The 17,438-nt window shown below is 46.9% G+C and overlaps 1 protein-coding gene across 1 annotated transcript in view; it reads right to left on the reverse strand.

Annotated features, from left to right (window-relative positions):
• Positions 1–12,588: 12,588 nt before the first annotated feature.
• Positions 12,589–17,438, reverse strand: part of TENM3 (teneurin transmembrane protein 3) — a 426,084-nt gene continuing 421,234 nt past the window's right edge. The window contains exons 26-27 of the mRNA XM_023532882.1: positions 15,969–16,099; positions 12,589–13,874 (exon numbers count right to left, since the gene is read on the reverse strand). Coding sequence (XP_023388650.1) covers positions 13,119–13,874; positions 15,969–16,099 — 887 coding nt within the window. The 3' untranslated portion in view covers positions 12,589–13,118. The remainder of the gene's footprint in view (positions 13,875–15,968; positions 16,100–17,438) is intronic.

The raw sequence follows: 17,438 nt of genomic DNA on the forward strand, positions 1-17,438 counted from the left end.
CCTGCTCTGACCTGCACTCAAGGAAGGTCCCAGCGGCGGCCAGGAGCCCTACAGGGGCGACCAGGGAGCTTGGCAGGGGCTGCTTCTAAACCCACGCCTGCTCCTCCATTGGGGCTCCCTGAGCCCTGCCAGCCGCCTGCAGTCTGAACATCATCTCTACCAGCTGGATGCAAGTCTGGCAGGATTGGAACAGCCGGGAAGAGGCACGGAGGGGAGCGCACCGCCTGCCTGGGGGCGATTCCAGTGGGAGGGAGCTGGGCCTCCCGGTGGTTCCTGCTGAGCCACACTTGGCATCAGCCCCTGCTCTTTGATTTGTTCTATTTTAAACTGTCTTTATTTTCCCTCCTGGGCTGAGGTCAGGCGTGGAGTGAATCAGGGAATTTGGGACCCGTTGGTAAACCCGATGCCAGTTGCTGAGTTGTGTGGGATTCTAAGGGACGAGAATGCTAAGGTAAAGGCGAGAAAGAGGGAGGCCTTGTGAGGAAGAAACCTGGCAGCCAGTGTGGCTGGAGCACAGGGCTCCTCAGAGGGTGCAGGATGGAGGGGGGCCGGGCCTGAGTGGCCAAGAGAGCCATTTCAAAGGAATCCGTAGGACCTGGTAACTGATTTGGATATGGGGACAAGGTAATGCTGAGAACACAGGCCTGCATGGCAAGCAAGACCGTGGTGCCGTTTCCCAAAAATGGATCTCAGGAGGAGGAGGAGCAGTTTGAAGGAGCAGCTCCCCTCAACAGCCTGGTGGAACAGCGTGGGGCAGAGAGAAAGGCCCAGGGCTGGGCACGGTAGGGAGGATTATTAATCAGTGTGGGGCTCATTCCAGGGAGCCCGAGGGCCTGGGGGAAGAGCCTGCATGCCCTTGGGGCTGAGTGGGCTGTGCCTGCAGCTGCTCTGGACTCACCTTAGGGCCTAGGCAGGCCTGGGTCTTCAGGGCTGAGGGACAGCAGAGCCAGCCCCTCCCTCTGTGAGCAAGGGCAGGCTCTGTCAAGGACAGCACTCAGAGAAGGGACACTGTTATAGGTGAGTGTGGAATGGGGAGTCTGCGAGCATCAGTCTTGGGCCCGAGGACATCAGAACATGGTGCTTGGCGAGTGAGGCGTCAGAGTCTGGATAAAGAGCAGTTCCAGAGCTCTTTGGGATGGTTCTTGCCCTGTCTCCCGGGCCAGTAGGAACACAGTTAATTAGGTAGTTCATTTTTTATCACTCATTCACTTATTCGCCTAACAGACATCAAGTCCTGTTACCTGCCTGATACCATGTTGGGGGCTGATGACACAAATATGAGTGGTCCCACAGAATCTAGCTCTGGGGGACTGACATGGAAACCAATAAGCAGTACTGTCTCCATGGAGACGAGGAGAAAAGCCTCACGCACCTGAATTCAAGTCCTGGCCCAGCTTCTCACTAAAGATCTGCAGCTTCAGTTTCCTCATCCGTAAAATGGAGAGATGATCAAATCTACTTTTCAGGGTCAATATTGTTGGATTAGAGATACTGTCTATAAATTAACACGCACGACTCACACCATCTAGTAGGCTCTCAGTGAATTGTAGCTACTGTAGAAATACATGCAGAGCACAGTGGGGACCTAAAGAGTGACTGGAGGTAATGATATTTGAGCCGAATCATGAAAAATGGTTGGTTTCATGAGGAGGAGAGGGACTTAGAGCCTGGTGTCTAGCCTGTTCTCCCATAACAGATGTTTATTAAATAGTATCGAGTCTTATTTAACTTTCATATGAAATGTAGGAGGCAGTTTAGACTTTGGAGTCAGAGGTGCTTGGGTTTAAATTCTAATTTTGATATCTGTGAGCTGTGTGACCTCAGACAAGATTTTTTTTTTAACTTTCTGCGGCTCAAAGAGGGAGATAATCAATAATATATTCATCGTGTAGGGATTTTTGTGAGAATGAGTTGAATGCTGTCCAGCACACAATAAGCACTACAGATGTTTGTGATTATGATTATTATCCACAGTGTACGATGAGGACACAGCCATAGCAGGATTCTGGAGCATGGCCTCCACCCGCAGCAGGTTACGGCAGAGCCAAGATGCTCTCCCTTGCTGGTACCACAGAAGTCTTGGGAAGATTCCTCTCTCTAGAGAGGTCTAATAGAGACCCAAGGCCAACCCCACTGGAAGCGCGAAGTGTGGGAAAATAGGTAAAAAGGGACGGTGTCCCCACCATGTACGACCCTTCCTTGGGAGAGAGGCCACAAGTCCAAGGAAGCCGAGGACAGATCCTGGGAAAGCCCACAATGGGGACAGCAGCAGATGGCGGAGGACCCCAGACAGGCAGGGGGTGAGGATAAGGGCCAGATGCCAGAGCAGAGGAGGGCGGAAGGAGGAGGAATGACAGAGGGAATCAGTGCTGTGAGAAGGAGGGGACCTTGGGAAGGCAATGGCCTTGATGGCTTGGACGTTAAGCAGAAGGAAGAGTTCAATTGTGTAGGAACAGAGGTGACCCGGTGGAGGTGTAGAGGTGACGAGAGCAGGAAATCTGGCCCTTAAGGGACTGCAGGTGTGGTGCCAATCCGAGGTGAGAGCTGGCCCCAAGGGGCTGTGGGCGTGGTGGTCCATCCCTTACTTTCATCAAAACGGGGAGTGGGGATTTTTCTTTCAAGGATTCCAACCCCAGGTGGAAGAATGAATCGAAGCTCCCCACAACGCCTGCTTGAGTAGTTTAGTTTGTCTTCTGTGTGTCGGTTGCACCTTTGTATCGAACCCCCAGCCTGGATGGACATGGCTGCCTGGAGCTGAGTCTCTGCACCGCCTCTTGCCCCACCCAGCGCCTGGTCCCTGAGGATGAAGGAATGGAACTGGCATAAGGTCCACGACTAAGAGCCATTGCAAACCACGGGACAAGGGTTCTTAAATGTTCCTCAGGCTCCAGGCCTCTTCAGGGTCCCCTCTGGCTTCTTGGGGTGAGGTGCCCAGGGATGTAGATGGGGTGGAACATGGTGGCCCTGGGGCTTCCTTATCTTTGTGGAGGACACCTCCTTCTTCCTGGCTCCCTCCTGACAAGGACGAAGTTAGAGAGTAAGGTATAGGGGAGAGTTGGGATTCCAGCCCAGGGCCACGAGCAGAGCCATAAGGAAGCCCACTGGGGCCTGTGATCAGGTGGGGTGCGGGGGTCAGTCTTAGGTGAGTCCTGCCCTCAGAAGTTTCTAGAAGGCAGCACCATGCACCTTATTGCCCAATTTTAGAGAAATATAACATTTTTATCTACTAACATTAAAAAATTTTAAAAAAGATGCCACACTATGCAATTTCTGTGGAAACAGCAAAGTCAGCTTTTGCTCTCTTCCTAACAGGGCTAGCCAAGGGAGAGAGGGGAGGGAGCTGCCAGGAGTGGGGGAGAGAGGGACTCCCCAGTTAGAAGAAGCCCGCGGGCCTCAGCATGCGTTGGAGGCCGATGGGAGCTCCAGGTTCATGTCTCATGTGGAGCTGTGCCCTTCAGCCCAATGTCTCTGCCAGTGGGCACCACAGGAGCCCGTCACCTGCTACTGCTTCTCTTTGAGCTGTTAATTAGCGCTTCAATAATTTAGACCGTTTCTTTCTATATCACGGACGGCTGACGTTTTAAAATATGAAGTTTATTTTTGAAATGAGGGCCAAGTTTCCGGAGGCATTCTGGATGCTTCACAGAGCAGCAGCTACTTAGGATTTCACAAGGTATTTGGTCTACAGATGGGGCTGGGCTTTTCTAATCATGAGCAACCCCTGGAGCCAGCACCGTCTGCCTGTGGTGTGAGGGCCAAGGAGTTGGGGTAGGCCACGGGACACCCCTGGACCTGGACTTGCCACGGCAGCGCCGCCCCACCCAGGCTGCTGCCTCATGCCCACACGTCCACTGCACATAGACTGAGATCCTGACCTGCGCTGCCCTGGGGCCAAAAAGCTGGGGACAGTAGTGCTTAGGGAGGCCTTGCCTCTCGGCAGCTTTTGGCTCCAGAAGGCATGGGCCGCATTGTGGCTGGGACTGCATTCCAGGGTCGTACACTGAGCAAGCGCTGAACTTGGTGGGCGCTGTCCCAACCTGTTGACATCTGATAATTCACTGACCCTCACAACAGCCCCCATGGAATCATAATCCACAATTTACAAAAAGAGAAACTGAGCCACAGAGATGTGAAATGAGGTAACTCGTTCAAGTGGCAGAGCCAGGGCACCCAGGCGGCCTGGCTCTGGAGCAGGTACCTTGACCCCTGCCGCCACTCTGCTCTGCATGGCCTCCTTTGGCCACTGCTGCTGACCCTCCAGTCCTAGCCCAGTCCCGCCTCCTCCAGGAAGCCTGCCTGACTTCCCTGCTAGGACTGGGGCTTCTTAGTCTGCTCATAGCAGTCACAGCTCCGTTTAGGAAGAACTTGTGTCTGCCTCCCAGGCAGATGTGAAATTCTAGAAGAGACGGGTCTTTCTTTCCTGAGACTTTCTCCCGTGCCTGTCACATGTAGGGTAGCCTGACCCCCACTCCTCCCCCCACCTCAATCCCAGCAGCTGGTCTGTTTGGGTTTCATGTGAACTCTAACTAGCATCAAAGACGCACAGCTAAAATGCCGTTGCGAACACTGGAATGAAGGTCCTCAAAGGCTCCTCGGGCTCAGGCCCTCTGCAGGGTCTCTCTCTTTCCTGTGGAGACCAATCCCTAAACCCCAGCCAGGAAAGTGTCGGGCCTCCCAGGATGCCCCTGGCCACGGGTCCTCTGCTGTCCGGTTACCGCAACCATCACAGAGGGACTTCCCAGCTGGGTAGACCCCTCAGTACGGCCACTGTCAGGAGGGAGCAGGGAGGAAGGAGCTGTACTCCATGAGGAGGGGGCCCCAGGGTTGCCATGTGTCACCCCGTTTCCATTCCTGGACACCTCACCTCAGGAAGCTCAAGGGGATATTTCCTTCTTTTCCAGGGAGCTCTTCTAAGCTTTGTTTAGTGACCACCTCTTTGGGCAGCAAGATATTGAAAGAAGTCTAGATGATAACTATAAGCTCTTTTTTCTAGTTTTTTTTCTTCTCTATCGCCCTGTGTCTCACACACACACACACACACACACACACACACACACACACACACACCTGTGCCTTATGGGCATGGAGGATGGGAAGGGGTGGCTCCGAGCAGAGGTTCGGGCCCACCTTAAAGACAGAGAAAACTGAGGTGCAGAGGCAGCAGGTGGCTGCCTCACTTAGGCCGAGCTGGGACTAACAACCAGTTCTCACTGCTCCCGGCTTCTCCCAGCTCACTGCCTCTCCCGGGAATTGCTAAGTTTGATTAACTAGAGCACTAATTGGCAGAGGCCGTAGAAAGAGCCCTGAGTGTGGCAAGGCTAGCCCTGTTTCCCTTTGATTTATAAGAGCAAGGCAAGTCTGCATCCCCATCTTAACAAGCAGCGGAGTAATCGGGCAGTGATCGCTTCGAGGAGTCCAGAGCCCCCCGCTCTGCTCTTCCCTGCAGAGATTCTGCCTCACTCTGATGAAGGTGGGGTGACAGGGTTTGGGAGCAACGCTGGGAGAGGTTTTATGAAGTGGGCCTTCTCGTCTGGAGGTCTGGGGTCTGCTCACTGGGAGAGAACTTGTGTTTTAGGACAGGTTTCCCAATCAGCCACCAAACACACCCAGTGGTGTCAGAGCAGGAAAGAGGTGCTGGGCAGAGGCCTGAGGGACAAAGCCACTTGGTTGAGGCCACGAGTCACTGGTAGCAGCATCAGGTAAACCTGAGGGTCCTGACTGCAATATTCTAGATCCCACTGTCTCCCTGGCAACTCTGAGGGTGTATGTGTGCACACATGGGTGTGTGCATACGTGTGTGTGACTTTGAGATCTCACGCCTGGCCTCTCTTCAGCACTCCAGCCCCCGCGGGGCAGGAGAGGAGCTAACTCTCACTGGTGAGTTGGGAAGAATGAACCAGGTGCTTGGGCTCATGGGGAGACCGGGGCCTTGATGCCCCAGCAGGACGGCTTGCCTGGGGCCAGTGCTGCCAGTGAAATGGGGGGACATCTGTCTTCCAAATCTGGCATCCAGTTAGTAGGATGTTTTACATTTCACACGAAACTACATTCTCCAACTTGGTCTTTATCTAACGTGATATTTTGGCTTTAACGTGCCAGCTCTGGTTTTCTTTCTCATTCCCATGAAAACTTGGGTAGAGAAAAAGGGGCTATTTATTGGGTCCCTCCAAAAATGACAATGGGATGTAGCCATGGACCGTTTCTGAAGGCAGGCCACCAGTTCAGGGTGCCACTGAAAAATAGCATCCATTGCCTACTCTGGGTGGCAACAGGGAATCAAGAAGTTGAATCTCCAGTTCTCTCCTCCTGTGGCCGCTGCAGGGCTAGGAAAATGTCTCATCCACTGGAGGACAAGCAGAGTCGGGGCAGGTCCTGCTCAGGCCTCCGCCGCCCTTCGAATCAGGAGGGAATTCACTCTTCCAGGCTGTCACTCCAGCCCTTACCGTAGGAGCCTGGCTCCCTCGAAATAAAATGCCACTCTGAATTTAAATGATCTGTCCTTTTGGGAAATTCTTCCGAGTGACAGGGCTGTTCAAACATGAAAAGTAAAAGGGAAACAATGTGATAGTTCAGAAATCACTGTTTTCCGGGGCTGCAAAACTCCAATAGCCCACGGACAATTCCTGCGAGGAAGGGCCTTATTTTGATCTGCCAAGCGGGAGGAACATTGTTTGACAAAGTTTCTGCTTGACGTGAAGGGAAACCTTACAGGAGCGATTTTTGCAAGGACCAGGGCCTGAGGTGGTGCATGAAGCATAAGTAATCATTTTATGTGTGAAACTCTGTGGGTAGAGCAAAGGTGAGGAAGTAGCGGATAACTGGAACGGGCTTCGCCAGGGAGAGGGGTAGAGCGTGTCTGCGGCCGGTATTTTCTTTTTGGTTTCAGGTCCTGGGCGCTGCTGCTTCTTCAACGATGCTTATCACCAGGGGGCGCTGGAGCCCTTTCCGAAAATGCCTGGGACACTGTAGTATCCTGGAGGGATGTCAGAGGACCAACCCCCGGCCCCAACTCCTCCCTGCTCTGGACCCTCCTTGGGATTTCAGAAGGAAGAAGTGCCCTAAAGGCCCTGCCCACTGTGCCACCCGCTGTTGGGGTGGCTTTTCATTTCCGCAGGAGCCAGGTTCCAGGAGATCGAAGGGCAAGGCCATAGGGCAGCCTGGTGAGGGAGGGCAAACCTAGGGCACGATGCTCTTTTCCAGGGCTGCTTCCCTCAGTGCTGCAGTCCCGATCATGTCTCTCCTGTGTCATCCCTGCATCTCCTCTATGTTCTGTAGGGGCTCTTTTTTTTTTGGATACAGGGTTGAATTTGAAAACAATGTCATAGCTGAAGTGAAGATTTTTTAATCTGTTTGTTTATAATGTTTTGTAAATAAGTTGGAGATGAGGGACTCTAGTTTCCTGTGATGTCCCGTGTAATTATTTGAAGTCGATCTGGTCTACCAAGGGAACCCTATGGTTTTCCTACTAAGCCTTAGAAAGATATACATGGTTAGACAGAACCTGAGCAGTTTCCACCAAGACAGCTTCCGCTAGAATAAATTCGGTAAGAGAGGGAGGGAAAGAGAGAGAGAGGAGAGAGACAGACAGAGAGAAAGGGCATGGGTGTAGAGACAGGAGTCCTCGGGAAGAATCTCTTGATAATTAATTTTGGAGGAAAATTTGGAATAGGGCTGTTTCTTCACTTACATGGTCATTAATCACTTATGTGCTATGAACTCCAGGTGGAAGAGTCTTTGGTGTGCTTCCTCACAGGCTTCCACTGAGTGGTTCCATTTTTAGCCTTTCGGTCACATAAAGAACTTGTCACTTTAACTCCTTGGTTATTTATGCTGCCCTCACATCCCACAGATAAAGTTAACTTGTGAAAATTAAAAAAAAAAAATTCGTTTTGACCCAGTGGACCACTTGTAAATCCTGTCAGTTCTATCAGTGAGTTATGCTGTACAGAATTAGCCATTGCGGGTGGAATTCAGGAAATCTCTAAACACATGTAAAAGAAGGTGATTTCCCTTCCTAAATGCAGGCTGAATGCCTGTGGTGAGGGCCCAGCTCGCAATTCACCCTATAAACAGGAAGACAGACCACTGTCTTGCCCTAGAAGTCACAATTTATGCTTCTCATTTTAATTTTCCTCAGCTTAGGTCCCAGAAGGATTTATTAAATTTGCTTCGTGGAACCCATTAACTCTAAACTGAATAATGATGTTACTCTAGGCTTAGAATCAGTTTATAGTAAATTCTCTATACACAGGATGCAAGGAATCCTATATTTCTCCATGACAGAATTTTAAGTCGGGTCATAAATGAAAAGGTTTACTCAATTTACCTAAAAGTTATTAGTAATTAACTAACATCAAGAGACCATTGCTTGCAGAGGTGGTAAAGAGCAAATGAGAACTCCAGCAAGAGAGGATATTTATTATGTGGCTTAAATTAGAAGGCAGAAAACTCAAATGGCTAATCAGTACCTCTTTGGTACTCTGACTTAACTCTGTAGTGAAAATGAGTAATAAGGATTTATAGCTAATTTTTATTTTGTCATCGGTTTGGTAGGATGACCAAAGCCAGATGAATAATTTATAGAAAACCTGGATAAATAGCCTGACACATGCATATATGCAAATCAATGGTCTTTTAGAAGTCTTTTCAGAAATTACGATATCATTAACACTGCATGGCAGACTTTCTGATCTTAGATGAGGGGGTTTGAGGAGCTAGAAATGTCGGCAGGCAGAGGGGAACTCAAGACTCATGCCGTTAGTGGGTCTGGGGCTTCTTTATATAATGAATTACATAATTCTTTACATAGAATGCCATGTCTCTAAATGATGGCAGCTTTGGAAAGACTGAGTGCCTAGAGGAGATGGGGTGGTAAGGAGTGTCCCCAGTACCTTTCTGGGGAGTGTTCCGAGGAGACTGTCCTTGCCGATAGGAAATCTCTGCTCGCCCTGGCTTGAGCCACTTCTGTGAACTTGGACAACTCACTCCAACTTCTCCAAGTCCCTTCTGGCTCCAACTGCTAGAACGCGATGCATTTTATGGACTAGGTGCTGTAAGCATCTCACTCCTCTGAAGAAAAATGGGGCAGATCTGGGTATTTGTTGAGCTATGTTGCCCTTCAAGGCTTCCCAGAGGTGGGCTCCTCTGCTCTGCCGGGCTCAAATGACACCTGAGGTGGGCGGGTGCATTCTTGCTCCCAGGGGACCTCTTCTTCCTCCGTTAAGCAAATGAGCTGCTGTTAGCACGGCCCAGGTGGTTTTGCCAGAGCACTGTGTGGATTAGCCCCTTCCTAGCTTTCTCTTTTGGAGTCCTTCATTTCAAAAGCACCTCAACTGATTTGCTGTTCAGCCGGTGAGAGAAACAGCTTCATCTGGGAGCAGGCCAAGATAAAAGAACAGACGGTGGACAGAGGGAGCAGTGGGCATGGCTCAACAGTGCGTCAAAGGCAGAATCCTCTCTTCATTTTGAAAGTGGGAACTGGGGTCGATCTGAGGTGTTTACAGTCAGGTGTGGGGTTCGGCACCTAAAATCACATGCAGCTATTCGCTAATGTGTGGTGAATGTCTGCAGATGAATGTAACTTTCACAAGAAGTGGCAGCAATATACCCATACCCAGAAAATTAACTTCTAAGATACAATTTTACCTAGTGTTTTTCTTCACATTTGTTCAGACATTTCTTTTAAGGAAAGCAGGGGAAAAAATGAAAGTAACTCGCGTGTGTTTTTCTGGATTTCCCCGGTTTATGTTAAACTCTAATTTGAAGAGAAAAAAATAGACCCGTTTGCCAAGTGGAGTGACCTGATTCTTGTAGGATCAACATGTTATCAAGTTGAGGTTGTCACTAAAAAGCAAGTGTGATGAAGCCTGCCTTTTCAGAGTAAAATCAAAGCCTGGCCTGCCAGCCTGGAATTGCTGAACCAAGCACCCCCAAAGCAGCCAGTCTCTATGGAGATTTAGACATCTCCAGGAGGCTGGGAGCCTAGCAGGCCGGAACCGATTATTCTAATCAAGTGTTTTAGTTAAGCGCTTATTGCCAGGATCACAGGAAGAAGGCCTGCTCTAGAGTAGTAATGGGTAGTATATATTTTTTTAAATTCTTCTTTACAGTGATAATGTTTGGCTTTGTGGTGTGTATTTAACGTTTTTCTAAAGTAGGCCATGGAAGAGTCCCCCATGAAATGCACACTGCCGAGCTGGCAGTCTGGCCAGTGGACACAGAAATAAAAAAATAAAATAAAAGATATTACCAACTGAGTTGCAGATGAGTCAATACCCCAACAACTGTATGTATTTGCATCCTCCACTCTACCATACAAAAGCAATACAGGCTTGCCCAATATTTAAAAAAATATATATAAACACACACACATTGGGTTGGCTTTTATTGGAATGCCTAGATGCAATCTATAGTCATCAAGTTATGGAAAATTCAGGTCACATAGAAAGTTAAGAAGGCAAATGAAAAGAACAATACAAATCAGACAAAATTTACATCTCAAAATATCATGAAAGCATTTTGACTGGCTTTGCCTAAAATACTTTGAATATCAATTTCTTTTTTGTAAGCTAATTCTTTTCATTATACAGTCCCCCAACCCCACCCCACCCCCAACTCTTAGAAAAAGGTTTGTTTACATATTCCCCAAGGTCACTATTTCTTGTAAAAGCATGTCCAGATCACAAGTCTTTTTAGAAAGAAATAGGCTCATTATACCTACTAACAAGACACTAATTGGGTTGATTTGACTTCATCTAAAATAAGCACCAAGAGATACTCTAAATCGTTAGTTATCGGTGCCAGTGTAAAGGACCAGTCCATGTCGAGAAGAGGGTAAGATTATGATTTCACTTCTGTCATGTGGTACAAGCTTTTCATGGTCAATACATCAGAAATATTTCTGAGAATTTAGACTCAGAGCCTATTTCAACCAAAAGTACTTACAGCATGCTAAATAGAGTCCTGCAGAAATTCCATCGAACAGAACTGCAAACACCTAAGTTAACAGTTAAAAAATAAAATAAAACAGAGCCATGTTTATGTCGTTTGAAATCTCATAGTTTTCTAAATTTGGGCTTCATAATACTTGCCAAAGGATTTCCAGGATAAAAAATATTAATGCTAATCTGTGCTTTCATTCTAATAAAATATCAGCATTCATTAGAAGATTAATTACTTCGGTATGCTCTACCAAATACACAAAGACAGTAATAGCACTGATACTGTAAATTCAGTAGCTATTTTGAAACTTTCCCAGCCAATCTGTTTAATAAACACGCCTACTGTGCAATTTAGAGTATGTGATACATACAAAGCAGTTAGAAAATTATTTTCAATACATCACTTGAACCTTTATATTTACGACATGTTCACTTGCTATATTTTATCACCATTATACATAGAGGAAAACAGTGTGTACTATAGCTCAATGAACTGAGAAATATTTTCTAAAAATATTTTTGTGGCTGAATTTAGTGCTCGTGAAAGAGATTTGCGAAAGCGGCTGAACCGACACAGAAGCGCAGATGGCGGCTGTGCTGGGTCCCGCGCGCACGCGTGCAGGAGGGCACGGCTGTCAGTTCACTTCCAGCTGGATCTGCCACCCCCGGCTTCCCAGACAGAGCAGAGGCTGCCATTCAAACCAGCTCCCAAGATGGTTGGGTGTGTGGGCTTACAGGAGCTTTTGTCTCCCTTCTTTTGTCCCTCTTGGTGACCGGAGGATCCAAACCCAAGACTAGCAGAGTGACCCTGACCTACTCCATCTGGCTCTCCCACCACTGCTGGGTTTCTGCTATCTTTCCTAGATCTTAAGACACATGTTTTTGGTCACGAATACATCAGATCCTTTCCTTCTAACAATTTCCCCGAGCATCTGATGTGGTCTGTTGCCTCCATCATGAAATGGGAGCTTCAGGGAACGGTCACAGTGAAAACCCTGTGGTGAATGATGTCAACTCCCCATCCACTTTTGGGGCCCAGAAACGGCCAGAGAAACCCTCCTGCCTTTTTGTTTTGGTTTTCCAAATTCCACCAACCTTAATTTCCTACTGTGCCTCTTGGCTGATATTGGTGAGGACACTGGCCCGATGAGAAAGAGAAGAGAAAGGAGCAGTTCTCTGATTAGCCACCCACTTAGGATTGCACTGTCCTACCCATCTAATGATAGAAAGTTGCACATTTTTCAACCTAATACAAAAATATTAACACTTCTGGACATTATAGGCATAAGTCGTTATATCTCTACAATATAATAATTTATACTGTACAGCTATAACAGATAACAAAAGGTGCAATCCTTTTAAAAAAATCACACAGTTCACATGTTTTTATCATTTTATTTTTAAGTATAAACTTTTTAAACACTTTACATAAATTAACTCCTCTGAGACTAATATTTGATGTACAGTAAATTGTAATTCATATAAAAAATCCATAAACAACTTGTCTCACATAATTTACAAAAAAATCAGGGTTTCCTTTGCTTATCAGTGACAAGGATTGTATTTGCCAGTTTTTTTTCCCCCGAGGCGAACCACGATAGCATTGTAAAATGCAATATGAAATCCCCGCGGAGCAGAAGTCACTTGTGCCAATGTCCTTTTACAAAGCAGCACAGAGAAAGCAGTTGGGTTGTCTATAAACTGTAATTTCGTCCCACATGTTAAAATTAACAGATATATATATCACATCCTATGCAGAGACTACTTCTTGTAAGCAAAGGTCGACAATTCGGTAATATTTGGAAACTCTGTAGGTAGGCATTTTTACCTTCGTTAAATACAGTGCCTCAAAGGAACGGATGGCCCTAGAGCAAAATGTTTAGGCCCCTTTTCCTTTCTTTGATTATTTTTTTTTCTTTTAATACTTTCAATCCAACTGAGTGCAGCGATATGCATATGTAAACATATTCTTTAAAGCCGATCACCTTTAAGGTCATTCAGAAAAAGGTTTTTGTTTTTTTTCGTGGATTTTTTTAAAATAGCGGTATCGTTCTCGTGGAAGGCTCTTCTGCGTGGGAGAGTCCAATTTCGGATTGTGCTACAGACAAATCTGAGCAAAGGGGGTTAGGCTGGAGGGACGCGCGGCGCCCCGCCGTCCCTGTCCCCGCGTGGGCGGGGTTACCTCTTTCCGATCTCGCTCTGCCGCAGGAACTGGATGTTGTTGGCACTGTCGGCCAGCTCCGGGTACTGCTCCACCGACAGCACGTAGTAGCCGTCGTAGCCCTGCACCTTGCCGGCGCTAAGCAGCTGCCGCTTCTCGCCCTCCGTCCAAAGGCGCGCGCCCTCCTCGCCGTCGCGCACGCGCTGCTGCTCGCGCGCCCACGCCCGGGCGAGCGCGCGCTGCCGCGCCTGCTCCAGGATGCGCGCCTTCTCCTCGTCCAGCGTCATGCCGTAGCGCACGTGCAGCGCCAGCGCGCCGAACTGCATCTCCACGTCGGCGAACCTGCGCGTCCTGCCGTTGACCACGGTCGTGGACTGGGACACGGTCACGTTGATTCCGTTTTCCAGGGCCTTGCGGCCACTGGTCAGTCGCAGCGTGCCTAGGTCGCTCTCGGGCGTGCTGGTCTTGATGAAGTAGTGCGTGTCCTTGCCCTCGATGGTGAAGTGCAGGTTCTCCAGGTAGAAGGCGTTGTTGAGCACGGCCGCCACCTTGATGCAGTCCTCGTTGGCGATGTTGAGCACGTTGGTCTGCACGCGGCCCTGGCTGACGGCCAGCATGACGCCCTTCCCGATCAGCGACTTGACCGTGGCGAACCACAGCCACGACTGCGCGCCGCCGCCCTTGCGCCGGCTCACCTGGACCTCTGCCATCTTCCCCAGGGACAGGAAGGCCTTGGCCTGCCTCGCCACTTGTTGCTGAACTCCAAAAATGGGCTGGAAAGCGAAACAGAATAGAGGGCGGGTTAGAGAACAGCTGTAGCTCTTGGTTGCCAGGAGCCCGGCTTTCTGGCGGCTCTCTCACTCCTGACAAAAGAAAAAAAAAAAAAAAAAAAGGCAGGGCGCGGGGGCGGGGGTGGGGGGCTTTGGTAAAGAGCTGCAAGGCATTTATTAAAACCTCCATTGGTTCTTTAGAGATGAAAAGGCTTCAAAAACCCTGGGTGGAGGAATGCACTCAAGATGCCCTCCCCTCAAGCTGATCCAAATGTGTTTTGAAACGGAAAAAGAGGTATCTCCATCATGTATTAGTTCAGAGCTTTTTAGTTTCTAACGTGGGCAAAATATTCATGTTTTTAGCTTTTCTCTCTCAATTTTTTAGATGCCCTTTTCCCGCGTCCACCCCATTTGGGCAACCCAGCTTATCAAGGCCTTCATCCCAGCAGCTTTCTCCATGGGAGGCTGAAGGGAAAGCAGCAAACACAAGGATTTGCAAGGCTGGGGGTGCTCAGGGCTGGATCACTGCGTCCCATTTCATATGCTTTGAAGTGCCTGTACTTTAAGTAAACTATCCTTTCTTGCTGAACAGTTTTCAGCCGAATTTCGCCAGTATAACTGCAGAACTGAAATGCACAAGGATGAGTGCACAGTGGGACGACTGGAAATGAGTATTTATTACTTTGGGAAAACATCTATTTTTTTGGAGACTTGGGGACAGTGCACCGTCTACACTGACAAATGTTTTAAATTGGGGGCATCTTAACGCAGCCATTTCTTATAATACCAGATATTTGTCTGGCCAGTGTTTCCCAAATGGAAACATCTGTTTCATTTGCAGCAGTGAAAGAAACATTTGTTTTTCTGCACTCGGGGCGGCCTCAATGTCTTTGCCAGCGATTCCCTAAGCCGTCCTTATGGTGTGCGTCTCCTGACAGAGAACCTGAACCGTATTTAAAAGGCTGCCTAGGAAAAAAGTTGGCAAGTCATTTGTACAGTAAGACTTAAGTGTTTTCAGATATGTTGGAAAGTCATACAGAATTAGGATGTGCTTGTTCAAATGCACCAGGAAACTTCACTGTATCTTCATGGCCTTTTATCAGTGTAGATATACTTGCAATTAGAAATGTTAAAATGGCTCCCAGACCCTGGAAACTTGATGAGTTTTGCTTTTTTAAATATAAAGATGACACCTGAAAAAGGAATTGCTTTCATGTTAAGAATTAAACATGTATCAGAAAACAGAGGTATTGACATTGTATATGCTCTGTGTGTGTGTGTGTTTTAGCCATGGTGCCTTTTCTCTTTGTATTCATCGAAATTATAAGAAATTGCTTAAGGGGGGGAAATTAATCTAAGAAACTGCACTGTCTTCTTATCATGGGGTAACCCAATTTCTTGATCTTTAATTTTTCTTGCTTTAAGCTAGAAATTCTAGTGTTTTGTTGTGTATTCCTTTCTGATGTCTGAATGGTGGGAATTAAAAGTGCTGTTTTCTAAAATGGCAGCTTTGACTTTGCAATTTTCCATTCTTTTTTTTTTTTCCCCCTTTTCTTTTCTCAGAAAAGTTACAGGCCTCCTGATCTGTTATTTTCAGGAAAATTCCATAAACATCTAGTTGTAGGTAGGGGCAGCCTTACCAGAGGACATTTTAATTGTTTGCCATGAAACACTGTTAATATTTTTAAAAAGGTGAATTTTGTGACATTGTGGGCTGCTAATTTGTAATATGGATTCTCTGCCCTCCTGTTTATTGTATCTTTGCCTTCAGGTCCCAAGGGCAATAAATGTGGGTTCATGGGGTTCTCTGTAGGAACCTTGCACTAAAAAATGAGCTTCTGCATTTTATTACATTTTGATAATGTCTTTGTATGTTTCTGTTAGCATCACTAAAAACAGATTTAAGCTTGTTTCATAGGCCCCTGTTTTGCTAAACAGAAACACAGAGGGAAGTGTTGTTTTTCTTCCTGAAAAGAGTCAAAAAAATTAAAAACTGTTTTGGTATGCTTTTCACAGGGTAGTTTGATTAAATATGGGTAAACAAGACACAAGTAAGCCATTTATCACCATTTCATAGTTTTGTTTTTTGTTTCTTACCGGTATATCATCCCACTGCTGACTCTTCACAAGTTCGTAAGAAGGCTCTGTTAAATCAAATTTAGGAACAGGGAATCCAGGAATAGCATTGTGCAGATGGAAGCCAAATGTCACCAGCCAGCTGTTAACATCTAGGAGAAGAATGTTCCAAATGAAAGGTGTTAGAGTTTATTCAGTGCTTTCATAAATTTAAATCCTTACCTTAAAGGAAACCCTAACTTCACAAAAAATAACCCCTAAAAGAGTACATGTTTGCTTTTATTCTACAATTCAAAGCCTACTCTCTATTTTTAGACATGAAGACAACCTCAATAGCAGAAGGCTACAGAAAATACAGAGTAATAGAAACTCACAGACTGGATACACTGTCACGTGTGCTAAGTTGCAGCCGGTGCAGTAGTGATGAAAAAAGGCAGTAACGATGCACAGCGGCAGGAAAGAGCCACAGTTGTTGAAAACAAATGAAATTCGTTTTGTACTTAGTAAAGTTTGCTCTCAAATAGAAGTTGTGTTACTAGCTTTCAAAAGTGACTGCCCAAGGATATGTGGAGTTCTACAACCCATTTTCTGTTAATAAAAACCCTAACTTGCAAGTATTAAAATCAACAGTTGATTCTTAATCAAAGATGAATGCTGAAAGCTCGCTAAAGTTGGCCAAGGGCACAGAATTTCTGATTACCATCAGTTAGGACTTCAAAGGCTCACTGTGCACAGGTGGAGACAAATTTTTTGGGGAAAGAACCTGGAAACCTTTAAAATGGTATTTTAAAATATTGCCATGTGACTCCAAAAGCCATTAAGCTCAGAATAAGGCTTTCATTCTATTCTGGAGGTTATAATGTTACAGAACTACTCAGCAGGCTTGCAGCTTTATGAGTACAGTTGGGTGTAGATTATTTTATATATTAAGCACATTGCTGGAAAATGTGAAATTGCATTTCACCTAATATATTTTATGCTGTTCCATCTCTCTTTTGATGTTTTTCAGAAAATGCTGTTATGGCATTCCCTACAGTCCACGTTGCTAGGAGAAGATGGATTCAGGAGCTGTGGGCTTGCCCGCCTTTCAGTCAGCCCCGTCAACACCTCTTAAATAACCAGTGGTAAACTGCTTGTCAGAATGATGGAGAGCCACTGCTTCCTATTTCCTTCTCTAGGGCACAAACTCTCACCTCATCGCCAGGCTGGCAAGTCCTTTGTCCAGGCACCATATGGCTCTAAAAGCAGTGGTATTCCCCTTCTTTTAAATAGAGGATGGTGGTGGTGGTGGTGGTAACAGTGAATATCAGAGAGTCTTAAGTATTGAAAAGTATTGCCAAAATAATGGGACTTGAATGAAGATGTGTACTGAAAAATCCCGAAAGAGAACGCCACAAGGGTGTCGCTGAATTAGGATACCTAAAGAAGGGGACTCTCGGTTGGTTCACATGGAAGAGAGCTATGAAAAGCTTTAAGAAGTCCATAAAAGCA

The sequence above is a fragment of the Pteropus vampyrus genome, unplaced genomic scaffold (assembly GCF_000151845.1).
Source record: "Pteropus vampyrus isolate Shadow unplaced genomic scaffold, Pvam_2.0 Scaffold92, whole genome shotgun sequence".
Classification (NCBI taxonomy): Eukaryota; Metazoa; Chordata; class Mammalia; order Chiroptera; family Pteropodidae; genus Pteropus; species Pteropus vampyrus.